At 35.9% G+C, this 18,401-nt stretch overlaps 3 protein-coding genes across 14 annotated transcripts in view; all 3 read right to left on the bottom strand.

Annotated features, from left to right (window-relative positions):
* LOC125803862 (gastrula zinc finger protein XlCGF7.1-like) overlaps positions 1 to 15,182 on the bottom strand; it is a 102,156-nt gene extending 86,974 nt beyond the window's left edge. Inside the window, exons 1-2 of one of the 3 annotated variants that reach the window (XR_007440230.1) lie at positions 14,535 to 15,095; positions 11,726 to 13,230 (exon numbers count right to left, since the gene is read on the bottom strand). Coding sequence is in view for 1 of the 3 variants with exons in the window: in XM_049482414.1 (XP_049338371.1) it covers positions 12,154 to 13,092 (939 nt within the window). In the remaining 2 variants the exon portion in view is untranslated. Of the gene's footprint in view, positions 1 to 10,893; positions 13,231 to 14,534 lie in introns of those variants that run through there. The other 2 variants (XM_049482414.1, XM_049482415.1) reach the window with 2 other exon arrangements.
* LOC125780473 (uncharacterized) overlaps positions 1 to 18,401 on the bottom strand; it is a 105,619-nt gene that overhangs the window by 49,137 nt on the left and 38,081 nt on the right. The gene's annotated exons all lie outside the window — the stretch shown is intronic.
* LOC125803863 (gastrula zinc finger protein XlCGF7.1-like) overlaps positions 1 to 18,401 on the bottom strand; it is a 165,753-nt gene that overhangs the window by 146,516 nt on the left and 836 nt on the right. The gene's annotated exons all lie outside the window — the stretch shown is intronic.

The raw sequence follows: 18,401 nt of genomic DNA, 5'->3' as shown, positions 1-18,401 counted from the left end.
ATAGCTGTAGATTAAAGTGTAACTGAGTGATTTTCATGTGTAAAAATTGGAATTATGATTGTGAGTTTTTTCTTTGGGTTTTCTCTCTTACCATTATACATTTTTTAATGTATTTTAATGATCAGTATGCTTATTGTAGTATCACATCTGAAATAGTGGGAAAGTAAATTTCTCACTATTATTTGTAAATAAATAAGAAGTTTATGAAGCATGTTACATTTTTGTTCTATGCAACTAAAATGACAAAATAGATAATTTGACTGTGTAGGAATGTATAATTGTATGAAACTTTTCTTTGATTGCTTATTCAATTGTTTTATGTTATGGTTACATTACTGCATTTCTACAAAGAATCTAATCGAAAATAAATAAAATACTCTAGTATGGACATTATGGAGTGGAAATTCAGAAAGAAACAAAACTATTATAGTTTCTGCTATGTTTGCTATGTTTCTTTTATATAAATTTTATTGAAGTTTTTTACAAGTCAATTTACAAGAAAACAGTACATACAAAATATTTCAGTCATGTTTCATCATTACATCCTTGTTACATACACCAATAAAACTGAAAATAAAATACAGGTTACAATTCATACAAAATTCTAATTTTTTAAAAATAAAACAAATGTATTTCCAACATCATTTAAGTATTTTTCAGAACCTTTTATTCTTTTTTAATATCAGCAAGAGCTTGTTTTAAAACACAGAGACCTGGAATTACACAATTATCCATAGCAATCTTACATCGATTTTTCCACATTTTATTTTTAACAATACATACCCATAAACATACGAAATCTATTTGGGATCTCGAGAGGTTTTCTTTACTAATTCCGTATTTTATGGTTTTTAAGTCAAAAGTTATTTTAAAATGAAAGATCTTTTCAGATAAATCCCAGATTGCTATGTTTCTAGTGATAAGTAAATTGTTGGTGTTGGAGAAGTATTGTTGCGCTCCTCTAGGTGGAAGTTGTGTGTTGTTTAAGGCTCATCAGTTGGAAGCTGCAAGAGCTCGGAGGAACAAAGTTTTTTGACTGTGTGATTGTGGGATGATTTTTTGAGTTTAGTAAATGTTCTTAAACCAAATTCAAGCCTTCTGGCTCCTGCAGTTCAGTTGTGGTACGAAAATGGAACTTTTAGACGGAGCGCCACTACAATACTGTTTCATACGTAAGTGATTAGGCTTGTTCGACTTTACGGAGACGTGGGTCTCTGTAGCTCGGAGTAGTGGGTGTGTCGAAAGGTGTGGGCGTGTCGAAAGGTGGTCGACTATTGGTCTATTGGACCTGAAGTTTCAGCGTGGCCGCCATTTTGGAGTTGGCAACCATGCGCCCCCAGTGGATTTATTTACACTGAGAAAGGAGTTTAATAAACCTTTATAATATTCACAACTCTACCAACTATAGTATGATGTAGTAATGATGTAATAATGATGACACATAACAAATATGTGCTTTCATGCTTAAATACTTTATATTGTGCTCTTTAACAAAGACAGACATATGGTATGGCATATTAATAAGTGCATACATTAATTAATGTGTGTCTATGTACATATAAATATAAAATTAATTAATTTATACACTTTTTAATATGGCATACCATATGTCTGTCTTTGTTAAAGAACATAATATAACTGCTACATCTCTGCTGTTTGTAACAAACCAAACCGTGTGAAAATCGGGTAAAATTGGTGGAGTTGTGATTATTATAAGCGTATTTAATCCTTTTCGGCAGTAAAGTTTTGACACGCCCACTCTATTGCGTAAACCACCTTTCGACACGCCCACACATTTAAAAGACGCCCACCTTTCGACACGCCCATACACTTCGACACGCCCACTAGTCCGGTCTGCAGAGACCTATACTTGAATTTACGCGGCGCTGCGCTGGATAACGTATGTCTTTATAAATTGGCAAGTACAGCAACTAATCACATTTCACAAAGATAGATTTTGAATAAAAACAAGCAAATTAATTCATTTTCTGTTTAATTAATCATACATTAATTCCCCAGATGTCTATTTTGGGAGTCTGCTTGGCCAAAAGTTCGGCATAATATTTTGAAGCCACCATTAACTAAAACATTGTGTGCCAAAAATGAATGTCATATGGTGTGACACCATACTCCTTTTTTTAAACGGGCAGTTGTGAGGAGACCTTTAGGGAGTGGGGTCCTCCTTCTTACAGGAGGAAGAACAACACATCAGAAAGACACTGAAAGTAACAGGCTGTGTTATTGCTCTTTATTCTTTCAGAAAAATCAAGTACCACATTGCCTAAAGTCATGCTAAGTACATGAAACTTCATATAGCGTGATGGTTTTCTTTTCACACCATAGGTCTATTTTATCACACTATATGATATGAACTGCATATAAATACATAAATAATGCTCTTAGATTCATACGTTATAGCTATTACTTAAGTTGTTAGTATAGTTATAAGTTAGTATTCAATATTTCATTCGTTTAACACATTTTTACTGTACATTATTCACAAATGTAATATTTATACAGCAACACTCACTCATTCATGCAGGTTCACTCACTTACTCAAACATACATGCAAGTTCAATCTTACCCAGTTGCATTTCACTGTAGCACACCTGAACATTTAGTTTCAGCACAAATCCAGGAAAGGCATATATTATAAACACACGGTTCTCCTGTTTGTTTCCTGAAGTAGACGCCAAATGTGTCACGATGTTTATTGGCTAACTGTACATCATCAGCTTTCTGATCGATCATTGTTTTGCTCATTCTCATTTTAAAAAGAAATGATGCATTAAATATAAAAAACTTCAATGATTTACTGAAGATTATTAGAATTCCTGTAGCTAACATTCAACAGATTAAAATAAAAAAATACAACATCTAATGAATACAGTAAGTGAATTAATTAATGTCTTATAAACATTCTTCACTACACTGAGTAGAATTCACTTGTTCTTTAACAACTTTGTGATTCTGCTGTAACTGAAATTGAACTTCAGCTGATACACATTTTTGCATACAGATTGCAGATGTTGTGTGGTGTGATTCATTATATGGCGTGACACCATGTCATATGGTGTGACATTCAGAATAAAAATAAGATTATTTATCATAAACTCTTCAATGTAACAGATGGGGAAATATTTTGAATGTAGAATTTTGGTACTTTTATAACAAGGTATTCCCAACATAATTTGAAGTATGTTTAAAGAATTTCATTATGTGTGTTCGTCTTCCTATGTGTGTAGATAATGAAAAATAATGCAAAAGGTACATATTTGCATGTGAGCAATGATATACTTTTATATAGTAATGATAAATATTTAGGATGAATTGACTTTACCACATTATACCCATTCTTAATTCAATGTGCAATAACATTTCACACCATATTACAATGTAATTTGAATGTATGTATATATGTGGAAATATAAAAATATATACTAAAACTTAAACTACAAATATTTTTTTCTGAATATATTGAGAGATAGAGTGAGAGAGAGGGAGTGCGCTCTATAGACTCCTATAGGCTCTATCATGAGCCTAACCAGTAGAATGTCCAAATTGAGGGCATGATAAAAGTAATGTTTAATAAAAAAATAACAAAAAAATATATATGTAAAACACAACAGAATATGACTAATTTCTGTTACTTCTAATTTCAGTTTCTTGATTTTGTTCTTTCATGCATAGTCTGTACTTTATATTAGTTAACAGCAGCTGATATGTGCTGTCTGGTATACTGAAAGTAAACTAGATTAACAAAGAATAGCTTAACAAATGGGCTACATAACAGAAAACCAAGGAAAACTTTTCAGTTCTTCCAAAAGCACTTGCTTCATTTGGTTGTTTTAAAAAGCGGTTGGATACTATGCTGAATAAAATCATACTTTTTTTCTTCTTTTTGTATTGTAGGTACAACGTTTAGTCAATGATGTGGATGGAGAGACAGTTAAACTGTGGGCTTACCGGAGCCATGTTTGTTAATCTACTTAATAATTATTTCAAAAAACATTTAGATTTAGAGAGTTTGTCAATACAAGGAGGTGTCACGTCTGGTGTTGTAGGCACTCCCTGTCCTTCCACACTTAGCTCCAACGGAGGTTCTCAGTTAGACAACTACGACATCCAGAATGCACCACCCGCTGACATCACACTCACTGCCGATCACGTGACACCTCACCTGCCCCGGCCAGGAAGTCCCGAATATTGATTATTCTCTGCAGTATATAAGGACTGCTCACTCATACACCTGCGTTGCGTATTGCCTGGTTTCGCCCACATTACAAAGCGTTTAATTCTGTGATTGTTCTCTTTTGTATGACCTTGCCTTTTGTTTTCGGACCTTGATTTTTGCGTTTGCCTACTCTGTGGATTTTTCATGTATTACCAGGACTGTTTATCGTTTCTGTTTTGGATCACCTCTGATACTGCCTGCCTCATGTATGACCACTCCTGGACTGTGTATTGTTTTTTTTTTTAGAAGGTTTGTCCTAGATTTCATCACTCTGTATCTTTTGCCTGATGGCAGGAGCTGGAAGAGAGAATAGCTGGGGTGTGAAGAGTCATTAACAATGTCCAAAGCTTTCTTGCGGCATCTGTCGGTGTAAATCTGTTCCAGGGTGGGGAGGTTGCAGCAGCTCTTTGGTGTTTGTGCTCCAGGATAGGTTGTCCTCCAGCTCTGAACACCGGTACCCTTTCCACACAACTGCTCTGAAGTGAGATCAGTTATGAGAAACTACAACAGGAAACTCCTGCTCTTTGTAGAAGATTCATGTAAAAAAAAAGTAGTACATTCCATTTTAGTGTTGAAAGATTTAGTCAAATGAGATGTGTCTGGTGAGATACAACATAAGCAACAAACAGTGTTTTTAGAATGCAGTGAGTAATGAAAAATAAAGGAAAGCTAATCAAAGTTTTAGGGGGAAAAATTAACTGATTTGGTCACAAGTGTTCTCCAGTGTTGGGAAGGTTACTTTTAAAATGTAATCCCTTACAGATTACTGATTACATCACTCAAAATGTAATTTGTAACGTAATCAGTTACATTACTTCAAGTGAGTAATGTAATCTGATTACTTTGGATTACTTACAATATTGTCGTTTTTTTAAGCCTGAATGAATGTAGCAACCACATATTGCATATTATTCTTTTATTTTTCTTTCCAGTTAACAAATAGAGAAACAAATAAAATTTGCGTGCAGGTAGTTAAAGTAATACTAAAGAATATGAGTTGGTTAGTTGGTCGGTGTGTTTAGAATATTTTACGCCTTTAAGCATTCTACTTTACATAGTCAGAATGGGCCCGCCGACGGGCCCGCTATGGGGCGCTTCTGCAGTGAAAACATTCTAATCGAAGGTTGTGAATCATAGAATATTCTGATGTCGTGATTTATGTGAATGTGATTGCGTTTTGTCAGTGTTGGATTGGAAGACCAAAAATAGGGAAGTACCCCAATGTAATCCATTTATTTTAGCAGAGTAACTGTAATCTGATTACCACTTACTGAATCAGTAACTGTAACGGATTACAGTTACTTATAATTTGTAATCTGATTACGTAACGCCGTTACATGTAATCCGTTACTTCCCAACACTGGTGTTCTCCCACCATCTCCACCAGTCTATTTTTTTTCAATTAACAAACGTAATTTACTGCAACAGAGTATTCACCTAACAACAAGAGGATTTATATTTTAGGCTGGAGTGTCAACATTTGCACAAGACTCTGATAAGGTATTAACATTGGCTGTGTCTCAATTCAGGGGCTGCATTCCTTCAAATGACGCGGTCTACGAAGGTGTGTCGTTTGAAGGATGGGTAGGCTGCGATGGCAGTACTGAAATGGGACAGTCTACCCTACGGAGTATTTCCTGTTTGAGATTCTACCCGCCACAACTAAAGTCAGAGCTGAGAAATGAGCCAGAGATTTTGATTCTCGTTTTGCTTCAGACCACAAAATACCAAATTGATTAAGTCCAGTTTAATTAACTGTGCAGTTACTTAAATATTTTAAATGTGAACGGGTGGAACTGAACATAAACAAATAAAAAGGTTGAAATGAAGTTGGAAAAAAGAGAATAAATTAGAATAAAGTATTATGTTATATATATATATATATATATATATATATATATATATATATATATATATATATATATATATATATATAATACATTATATAGTATTATGTATTTTATATATGTAAATACTATATATATAAACTAAACAATACTTATAAATAAACTGAATAATACATTAATACATACACACACACACAAACTAAATAATATAAATGATATAATATATAAATAATATCTATAAGTATTTATATATCTATAAACTACATAATACAGCCGACTCCTCTGCTGACTCCGCCCTTTTTGTGCTGAAATAAGCCAGAGCGCAATGGATCTTTGGCTACTGTAGGCTGTGAAGGATACACCCGGTGCATCCTTCGTCTCCGAGGAAAAGAAGGCTGCATTCGAAGAAATCTTCTAAATGGGACAGCCTAGTCACACCGCGGTGACGTAATCGGCCTTCAAATGAGTCCTTTAAAGGATGCAGCCCCTGAATTGAGACACAGCAATTGTATTTTTTTTTCTTATTTATAGGCATTTGGACACACAATTCAGTACACACCTTTGCAGTTGCATTAAACCTGTTGAGTGTGAAATTGTTAAATAAAAAAAAAGTACAAATCAGTTATGATGTCTTTTGTTGCTATTTTCTCCTAAATGTTACAGTGTTTTAAAATATTGTATATTTTTATAGTATTAGTTTAATAAATTTTTTTGCATTAATTGTGTACACTATTAAGGAGTTTATATTAACTCCAGTTGAGAACTGTATTGCTATCTAGATGGGATAAGTATTTTAATTCCATTTCAGAGCTGTATTTACTCCAGATAGGATAAGTATTTTGACTTCAGTTGAGAGCTGTATTTTACTCTAGATGGGATAATTATTTTAACTCCCACAAGAGTTTAGATTTAACTCCTGAACAGAGTGAAAAGGCAAACCACTTTTTCCTGAACACACATGCAACCTGAATCTCAGTAATACATGATTAAACTGATAAATTACTGTACTGATCAGTTGTTCTTCTCAGTATTACTGAACTTTACTAAAGCATGGGTAGACTCATAATCAGTTATTTATCTCAATTGTACTGAACGTTATGTCCCCACCTCTCTACAGGCTTTATTATGTACAGTTCCATTTGCAGTTTTATGTATACCACCTGTATAACCACATCCAGTCATTTCTGAGAGAGTGTAATAAGAGATAAGCAGTGTGGTTTGATATTACTTTGATCTGCTTGTGTTCAAAGTAAACAGAAGGTATATGAGCTTCTCAGAGACTTTGTATCACTGTGCTGCTACTGTAAGAGCACAGTAGTAGAGAGCTGTATCTGCCAGTCTTACTGTAACAGTGAGATCAGTGGATGATTCGGATGCAGTCGACTCAAATCTACTGTCAGCAGTGTCTTCTCTACCACTCCATGATCGAGCTCCTCTCAGCAGTAAATACTGTAGAGCTCTGTTAGGATACTGTCTGTACCAATGGAGATAGACATATTCAATACTTGCATCATAAGAGCATTTCAGTGTAACAGTTTCTCCCTCTGTTCTAGACTCAGACAGATCATCTGGTTTAATCCAATCAGCAGCAAAAACACCTGAAAGAAAAACAGGAACATTACATTTTAGAAAAGAATGAAAATTAAATGTTCTAAATATTATTAATCATATCTTGACAGTGAGTACCTGATGTGGTAATGAGGATGATGAGGAGGATGATCTTCATTGTGAATATGATCAGATGGAATCAGTAGTGTGTTTAAGCTCTCAGTGCTCTAATGCTGATCTGTGTGTTAGTGTGAATCTCTCTGAAGTGAGAGCAGTTATGAGAAACTACAACAGGAAACTCCTGCTCTGAGGAGCTGCTCCACTCTGCTCTCTGTCTTTGTAGAAGATCAGAGTGTTAATAAATGAACCACAAGCACAGTCAACTGTTCAACTGTATAATATTATTATAATAATAATAATAATAATTATTATTATTATTAAGTAGTAGAAATGAGAGCAGTAAATAACAAATCAGTATCTCCAGTGTTTAGTTGTCTCAGGAGGGTTTAGTATATAAGACACACATGTGTGTGTATGTAGGTCTTAATTCAGCAGTGAATATTTTCTCTCTCCGGCTCAACCATCTCGTTTACCCCTTCTATTAATTGATTTTGCAACATTCACAACTCACCTATTAAAAGTAACTACTTTCGCAACATTCTCTTTCTCTTTATACTTTTCTAAACCTTGCTTAATTAAACATTGTCACACTATTGAATACATTGCTGTATAGTTGTTCAAAACATACAATTACAGTGAAAAAAGAAAAAGAAAAAACAGAAAAAAACATTTGGATTTGCCTGGAATTCCTCTATTTACTCAGGACATGTGGTCTTACTGTGATCTTACTGTAAACTACAAATGAACAGAAGTAAGGTTTGATCAGTGTTTCTCAACCCTGTTCCTGTGTATTCTATTGTATACTCCCACTGTTCTGCATATTCTAGAGCTTTCTCTGCTTTAAAGGTACTTTAATAAAGTAAGTGGTAGTATGCTGTGTCTAAGGGCGTTTTCACACCAGCACTGTTTGGTCCGGTTAAAATGAACTCTGGTCCGTTTGTAACTTTAGTGCGGTTCGATTGAGCAGGTGTAAAAACAGTAATCGCACTCGGGTGCGGATCAAAAGAACCGGACCAAGACCAGCTAGAGGAGGTGGTCTCAGTCCGGTACCAAACGAACTCTGGAGCGGTTCGCTTGTGGTGAGAACGTAATCCGGTCTCGATCGGATCCAGCTATTAAATATAAGTCATTTATTTGAGCTAAACTGCTAATAAAGCAAGCACAGTTTAAACTGATATATTAGCCAGATAACGCTAATTACCACAGCTAAGAACAAACGCTGTGTCCATGCACGCGCCGTCTGCGCTGCGTTCACTGCTCACGGCCGTGTAACTCTGTTTATTATGTTTACATCTGCGCTGCACATAGAAACGCTGTTTAAAAGCACAACGTTTCAGCGTTCAGTGTAAAAACACATATGCGCTGGAACACAGAATCTTCTCGCTATATTTACTTTTTCTGTATATGTATATTTACTTCCACGCCAGACCACGCTCTGACCAATCAGAGGACACAGCCTGCTTGCGTGTTTATTGTTATGCCTGTGTGAAACCAGACTAAACAGAGGGAGAAAACGCTCCAAGTAAACGAACTCATCAACTGATTCGGACCAGAGAAACGAACTACAGGTGTGAAAACGCCCTAATATACTGCTGGATATACATAATGATTGATTTATGTTCCATAGGGGGCTAAAGGATTTTAACATGTAAACTTAATAAAGAATTATTTATCAGCTGATCAGTTATATCCATCCAGAGTATTCGTTCTATATAGCTTACAGTAAGTCCTGCAATCCTAAATTAAAAAACACAATTTGAAAATGAAATAGTTATTGGTAGTTCAGGTACATCAGGGCAAGTAGAACATTACATACATAGTTTTTCTACCTATCTAACTATTTCCAAAGCTATCAGAACACAGCTCCAAAAACAATGTCATCACAAATACATTGTTGCCCATCTTTGGGGCAGAAGAACCGTAAGCCCATGCCAGGCGACGCCCTTGGCACACAGTATTTAAAAAGATTAATGTAAAAAGTAGGACATTATGTTTTAGTGACTTGCATCTTGCAGAGCAGTCTCTGTGTTTCTGTTTAAGATAGATTTTGTATAATAGTATCTTACAAATACACACCCACGAACATGAACATATTTCCTTCTTAACAATAGTCTGCAACTGATGAAGCATGGGAACAAACCTGAGTCATCATTAACACCTGCCCAAACATTGTCCCAAACATTGTCCCAAACATTGTCCCAAACATTGGCACTGAAATTAGGGGCACAGTTTAAAAGATGAAGTCATTTTAACACAGTGAAAAAAAAAACATGTATGAAAATATCCAAAAATGCTGGAATGTCATTTTAATCTTTATTACCACGAAGGTTGTTTTAAGAAAAGAGTAATAAGCATCTCCCGTCCAAATCACTGAAACCCAGAAAACTAAAATAAATAAATAAAAGAACCACCACTGCAGCTGTAGTGCTGGGCAGATCCATCGTAGCTGTATACTCGCTTTAATTAAATTCTCTTAGTTAATTGTATACATGTGATTAAAATTAATAAATCAAAAAAAAAAAGGCACCTTCAGTGAGATTCAGGTTTGGTGTTAGTGACGTTCAATTCACTCTTGGTATTTAAATAAGATAATGATTGTAAGAAATAGGAACTGTCCCAATGAGTATAATAACAAATATGAAATCCTAGAAGATAAAAAGGCAGGAACTCTACTGAAGTCTGATAGTCAGAGTTTTAGTTCAGTGTTTGGTGGGTTTCAGTCACTGTGGGCCTCAGAGCACAGTAGTAGAGAGCAGAGTCTGATACTGCAGTAGAGGAGATCTCCAGATTCACACCGTTTTTCTCTTCATTTACTTTTGCAGAAACTCCAGCAACTGGAGGATCAGCTTTAATCTCAGAGTTAGCTTCATCCACCAAGATCAGGAACTCAGGTCTGGATCTGGAATACTGACGGTACCACAGCAGACTATCAGTTGAAAGAGATCCATTGTATTTGCAGGACAGGGTAACAGAACCTCCCTGTAGGACATTAACAGTGGAAGAACTTGGTTCTATTCCCTCACCAGAAGTGGAACCTGCTGGAGAGATAGAGACGTACTAAAATCTGTCCTATATTAACTTACTGTTCTCCACACTGAGATAATGAGAAATACATGTTCTGTTTCAGCTTTAACTGAATCTTACCTAAAATCAGAAAAGGAAGCCACCAGTGATGAAGACGAGTCATAACTGAACAGTAGTGCTGCAGCTCAGTGTTGCTCTAGTGTTTAAATGTTCATAATTCACTTCAGCTTCCCTCACTTCCCTTCTTACAGCAGCTCAGTGACACAAACCACCCCATCTGTTACAGTTCTTCTACAGTTTTAGAGAAAATCTGCCCTCTACTGGACCATTACTGTAATTATGTCTCTGTATATGAAGATAGAATTATATTATATCATCATCCTGATTATTATTATCACCTTTATGGACAATCCACTCCACACCAACCCCATTAAAGCTCACTCTGTATACTTATATAATAGCATACTGCATAACTCTGCACCTTATCCTCATTACCTCAAACTTAGAGTCGTATTTGCTTTTCTGCGTATTTTTTTGTTGTTAATTTAGTGTTCTGTTGCCTCATGGTCCTGGCGGAGTGTAATTTCTCTCCACTGTGGTCTTATACATCTTGCATAAATCAGCAGATAGACAAATCCTCCAATCACCACACTGAAGAGGATGCCCAGTTCACCTCTTAATAGTTTATTGCAAGTTTGCTAAAAATGACATGAAATACAACACATATATGAACTTCAACACATTAAAACAAATTACTATGAGTGTAGTTTCAGTACTGAGCCAAAACAAAAAAAATGTTTTTTTTAGAAGGCAGCAGTATTAGATTTACTTCTCAGATTCTTTAACAATATCCGATTAATCAATAAGTATTCCTTTTACTTTTCAACAGAAAGTATAGCTTGCACGAAAGATTAAGGCTTGTCTCCATGATGTAGTCAGGGACTCTGGGAACCTAAATTAAAAGATACACATAACAATAGTTATGTTCCCGTCTGGAAGACCAGATTTAATCAACAAGCTCATCCATCTAACTTAAGCCATTTAAAATCAGCTACTGGTAAAAGCTTGCCCTGAGCTGGATTTAAAAGGTACTATCATTGATATAAAACACTATATATGACAATAATGTTGCCATGATTTGAGTAAAATAAGAAATAAACAGCCAGTTATTATCAACAGACTGGATCTTATCTACTTCCAAGGAGTTGGCTTGGAAGAATACATTTGGTCTATGGGCCGTAAGCTGGGCATAACAATTAGTAAACATAACATATATAAATTGCTTTATGAATATGGTTCAGAACCTTTTTAAGCAACAGTTTTCACTCTATGCACATTACCAATAGATCTGGGTTGGGATCTGGAATGGTTTTAGGTGCATCACTGCCCATTCCCATGACTGCTCTTTATGCACTTGTGTTTTTTGAATGACTGTAAATACCTGAAGCTCACTGAACAGCCCGAACAGTAATATGTTTTTTCTCCAGTGTGAATGCGCTGGTGTTTTTTCAGATCATTCTGTTTATTAAAACTCCAACCACAGTCTGAGCAGTGAAATGGTTTACCACCTGTGTGAATGCGCTGATGTGTTTGGAGACTCCAGTTATAAATAAAACTCTTCCCACAGTCTGAGCATTTGAACGGTTTCTCTCCAGTGTGAATGAGCTGGTGTGTTTTGAAATTACTCTCATTATTAAAACTTTTTCCACAGTCTGAGCACTGATACGGTTTCTCTCCAGTGTGAATGAGTTGGTGTCTTTTGAGATTTCCCTGCTGACTAAAATTCATCCCACAGTCTGAGCAGTAATATGGTTTCTCTCCAGTGTGAATGCGCTGGTGTCGCAGAAGAGTATTCTGCTGACTAAAACTCTTCCCACAGACTGGGCAGTGATACGGTTTCTCTCCAGTGTGAACGCGCTGGTGATTTTTGTAATTACGCTGATCATTAAAACCCTTTCCACAGTCTGAACATTGATATGGTTTCTCTCCAGTGTGAGTACGCTGGTGTTTTTTTAGAGTACTCAGTTGAGTAAAATCCTTCCCACAGTCTGAACAGTTATGTGGTTTCTCTCCAGTGTGAATGCGCTGGTGTTTTTTTAGAGTACACGGTTGAGTAAAATCCATACCACAGTCTGAACAGTGATAAGGTTTCTCTCCAGTGTGAATTCGCTGGTGTGATTTGAGATAACTCCTTGTAGTAAAACTCCTTTCACAGTCTGAGCAGTGGTGAGTTTTCTCCTTGTCTGTAGTTTTCTGCATTTGTGTGTGAGGTGTAGGAGAGGGTGTTTGTTGAGTATTGGAGATTTCTCTGGATGCCATGTTCTCCCCTTCGTTAAGCAGCTTAAAATCTTTGGGGAAATCTTCTGATTGTATTTGTGCAGCTAAACTGCCTCCAGGAAAGTTAGGAAAGTTGACACTGGGATCAGGAGAAGACTTAGAACAGGACAGCACTCAGTTCTGGAAGAAACACACAAAAAAGAAAACCTAATCTCAATTAAAAATGTAAGAAACCCTTAGTAGTAGAAAAAGAGATTAACTGAACTGGCGAACTCATTTTGGGGGGTGGGAGGGTTTTCAGTTGCACATACCTTCAACTTACTACTTACATCTTAATATAATATATAAATGTCACATTTTGACATGAGGTTAATGTTGCATCGGACACCTGTGGCTGTATTTCCTTTAGTGATTTGTGTAATAATAATTTGTAGGTAATGTGAATGATGAAGCTGGAGGTGTCACTTCGCCCACAGTCCCCCGAAAGTTTCCAGTTCCCAAAAATGGGGCCTACGAACCACTCAAGGGTACTTTATGGCCTGCTTGTTACAAAGCCCTCTTTTGACTGGACACTCCTGTTTGGGGGAATTTATTTTGATTTTACTGTTTGTTCTACAATTATAGCATTTTATCTTTACCTTCTCTTTAAATCCCAGTTTCGCTCTACCATAACTACTCTATGTTCCTGCTTCTACTAAAGCACTGGTCAAAAACTGCTTTAGAGACAATTGCCCTAATTAACACCAGAGGCATCAGAGCGCGGAGGAGATTGGGGAAGCCCCCTCCCTCCCTGTGAGTTTGGTCAGCGATTTGCAGATACACATATCAAACCCACTGTGTGTTCAATAAAATGCAGCTGTGTTAGTCAGTTATCTTAACTTTAGATTTAGCTAAATATGTAGTCAAGGTTTGAGAAAATACAGTATATTTAATGTTCTACTTGCCCTGATGTACATGATCAACCAATAACCATTTCATTTTTAAATTGTGTTTATTAATTTAGGACTGCAGGACTTGCTGTAAGCTATAATAAACAGAAATAAATTTAGCCAACTAGTTAGCTAGAAGCTGGATTGTGTGGATATGCAGAATTTAATACAATACTTTATGTTCGTAGTTTAAAGCAGTTTCTTAATCATGGTTACTGCCCTAAAATTGTGTATTTTCCACCAGATCAGCTAACAAACAGAGTTTACCTGTTAAAATCCCTTAGCCCCCTATAGACCATAAAGTGTATTAAACACATTATACCTCCACTTACTTTATTACGTGTCTCTAATGCAGATAAAGACTATGCAGGACAGTGGAAATATGCAGTAGAATATGCAGAAACAGGGTTAAGAAACACTGATCTAACATGACTTCTGTTCATTTTTCACTGTAATTGTATTTTTTGAGCAACGCCCCTGACCAACACCAATATAAATAATCACTGTCACACAAAAAAACTCACATGTTCAGCTTTACAGAAGAAAACGTATTACCTTTTAATAAAAGTTAATATACAAATATTTTGGTGTTCCTCCAGCAGAGCAGTCTGAGTACAGAGGTGTGGCGCTGCTGATCAGAGCTGGATCTTCTGCTGCTCCACTTTACTGGAGACCGGGGGAAACTCTAACCACCCTTCCATATTCACCTACAGAGAATACAGTCTTCATTTTAAACCACAGCAAACATCTGTCCAAAGCGCTGAAACTATTAGGACATCCACCACAATCCACCTTAACCTCCAACAATCTGCTGCTGTGTTTCTAAACTAAAGTATCTAGTACTGCTCTGGAGCCCATGGCGTTACATCCGGCAACAAGCTGTCAAAATAAAAGTCCTGCAAAAGTTTACCTCGTTTCACTGGTACCTTAAAGTTAAAGGCTTTAACTGTTCAAAAACACATTACACTTCGTGTCCATCAAATACCCATAAAACAAAATTACACTCAATCAATATTTATTTTTCCTTTATTTAATGCATCAAATCAGTGTTCATCTCAGATATCAAAATGTATTTTTTTGTACCAAAAGTGTATGAGCGGGTTTGACATTTGATTCAAATTTGCTAATATGAATCAAAGTCCACCCTATAGTGACTTAGAACAACATTTGTGGAATTATTTTTAATCACAAATATACAACATATTTTTTTCTGTTCTTCTGTTTATAATTAGTTAAATCCAACCAAAGGTGGCTGTACAACCTAAACATGTAACTTTATATTATATTTATTGTTATTAAAAAAATGTGTGTGCAATGTCTGAATTATTACATATATAACAAAAACGATTAATTATCACCTAATATAAAAAAAATGGGTTTTATTTTGCTATTATGTCAATTCAGTTGTATATTGACTAATCTCTCCTAATTTTTTTCTTACAATAGTGTCTTTTATGAAAAAGAATATAACTTTACATTTCATAGAGATTTTTGGCAGCAGTTCATATAAAAGTTAGATAACCCAAACCCCTCAGTCTGTTAGCAGAACCAGATTATTCATAATTTATATACGTTTTTATTGCATTATATTGTATTTCTGATATTTTTTGATATTACGTCTATTTTATTGATTAAATATTAAAATTTCTATGAAAATAAGACACCCTGCTAACGGAATAACATCAAACTTCATTAGGATAAAGTTAAAGAGTGAAAGCTAAAAAAAGGATGTAACGTGTAGCTTTTCAGCTAAATTTACAGTTGTTTTTATAATATTAACTTAATGTAATATTTATGATAAATTGCATATTCATGAATGGCATATTAAACTCAAACTTGTTAAAATTATACGGAAGAATGTCCTGTAAAAAGAGTGGTATAGTAAATGTATTTTTTGGTAAAGATGAAAAACGAAGTATTTAAATCTGCATTTTATATATTTGAATTTAATTTACCCGGTAAATACATTTAAAACATTTGTTTCATGTAGCAGATTTTGCGTCGTCATTTGTTCATCTGACACATCAACAGGAATGGCTTCATGAACAGGAACACAGAAGCTACAAGAAGTTGCAAGAAGCACAACCCATAATTCAATGCATACATCTGTGGAACATGGTGGAGGAGTGTCATTGCAGGGGCATGAAAGGATGAGACAGGTACTGGTACACTGATCTCAATCCCATCCACCCCCTGGACCCCACTATCAAATGCGGTAATTCACACTACCTTGCGGTAATTCACTTACCTTCTTTTTTTTATTGAACTATACTTAAGCATTAATAGACTGATAAATCACTGTCCGGAAACTTTATTTATCTTAGTCTTACTGAGCATAAAATGACCACACCTCTCTGCATCCTATAGTAGCTACATTTATCTTCATTTTACGTTTATTTTAGGCTGCTTTATTATTAGCACTTGCATAACCACATCCAGTCATTTCTGAGAGAGTGTAATAAGAGATAAGCAGTGTGGTTTGATATTACTTTGATCTGCTTGTGTTCAAAGTAAACAGAGACTTTGTATCACTGTGCTGCAACTTGAAGAGCACAGTAGTAGAGAGCTGTATCTGCCAGTCCTACTGTAACAGTGAGATCAGTGGATGATTCGAATTCAGGCGACTCAAATCTACTGTCTGCAGTGTCTTCTTCACCACTTCGAGATCGAGCTCCTCTCCACAGTAAATACTGTAGAGCTCTGTTAGGATACTGTCTGTACCAGTAGAGATACACATGTTGACTACTTGAGTCATAAGAGCATTTCAGTGTAACAGATTCTCCCTCTGTTTTAGAAACAGAGAGATCAACTGGTTTAATCCAATCAGCAGCAAAAACACCTGAAAGAAAAAAATACATTTGATTTTGATTACAAAATAATGAAAATTAAATGCTCCAAATATTATTATTCATATCTTGACAGTGAGTACCTGATATGGTAATGAGGATGATGAGGAGGATGTTCTTCATTGTGAATATGATCAGATGGAATCAGTAGTGTGTTTAAGCTCTCAGTGCTCTAATGCTGATCTGTGTGTTAGTGTGAATCTCTCTGAAGTGAGAGCAGTTATGAGATACTACAACAGGAAACTCCTGCTCTGAGGAGCTGCTCCACTCTGCTCTCTGTCTTTGTAGAAGATCAGAGTGTTAATAAATCAACCACAAACACAGTCAGCGGTTAAACTGTACAATATTATTACTAAGTAGTAAAAACGAGAGCATTCATAAACAATAAAATCATTTAACATAAAAGCAAAAAATATAACATTGCATAAACCTGATATTGCTTAAAAAACTGTAAATTCAGTATCTCCAGTGTTAAGCTGTGTTCAAGTGTTTAGTCTGTCTGTCTGTCTGTCAGCAGTAAATATTTTTCTGTGCATACAGTAATTAAACAGATTCATGTAAAAAATGAGGACATTCTGTTTTAGTGACTTACATCTTGCAGTGCAGCTTCTGTATTTCTGTTCAATAAATATTTTATATACACACCCACCTCCTGAAGTTTCCGAGTTCAGTTCACTTCTAGAATTTAAATAGAATACTGATTGTAAGAAATAGGAACTGTCCCAATAAGTATAATCACAAATATAACATTGTAGGAAATAAAACGGCAGGAACTCCACTAAGTCTGATATTTAGAGTTTTAGTACAGTGTTTGGTGAGTTTCCTGTCACTGTGGGCCTCAGAGCAGAGCACAGTGGTAGAGAGCAGAGTCTGATACTGCAGTAGAGGAGATGCTCAGATTCACACTGTTTTTCTCTTCATTTACTTTTGCAGAAACTCCATCAACTGGAGGATCAGCTTTAATCTCAGAGTTAGCTTCATCCACCAAGATCAGGAACTCAGGTCTGGATCTGGAATACTGACGGTACCACAGCAGATAATCACTTGAAAGGGATCCATTGTATTTGCAGGACAGGGTAACAGAACCTCCCTGTAGGACATTAACAGTGGAAGAACTTGGTTCTATTCCCTCACCAGAAGTGGAACCTGCTGGAGAGATAGAGATGTTCTAAAATCTGTCCTATATTAACTTACTGTACTCCACACTGAGATAATGAGAAATACATGTTCTGTTTCAGCTTTAACTGAATCTTACCTAAAATCAGAAAAGGAAGCCACCAGTGATGAAGACGAGTCATAACTGAACAGTGGTGCTGCAGCTCAGTGTTGCTCTAGTGTTTAAATGTTCATAATTCACTTCAGCTTCCCTCACTTCCCTTCTTACAGCAGCTCAGTGACACAAACCACCCCATCTGTTACAGTTCTTCTACAGTTTTAGAGGAAATCTGCCCTCTAGTGGTCCATTTCTGTAATGAAGTCCCTGTATATTAAGATAGAGTTTAACCTCTTAACACGCCCTGGCCCGCCGGCGGGCCAGAAATGTATGAAAAATCATATCTGGCTGTGTTTATGAATA

This window comes from Astyanax mexicanus, chromosome 8, assembly GCF_023375975.1.
Source record: "Astyanax mexicanus isolate ESR-SI-001 chromosome 8, AstMex3_surface, whole genome shotgun sequence".
In the NCBI taxonomy this organism is placed as follows: Eukaryota; Metazoa; Chordata; class Actinopteri; order Characiformes; family Acestrorhamphidae; genus Astyanax; species Astyanax mexicanus.
This window is presented reverse-complemented; position numbering and strand designations above follow the sequence as displayed.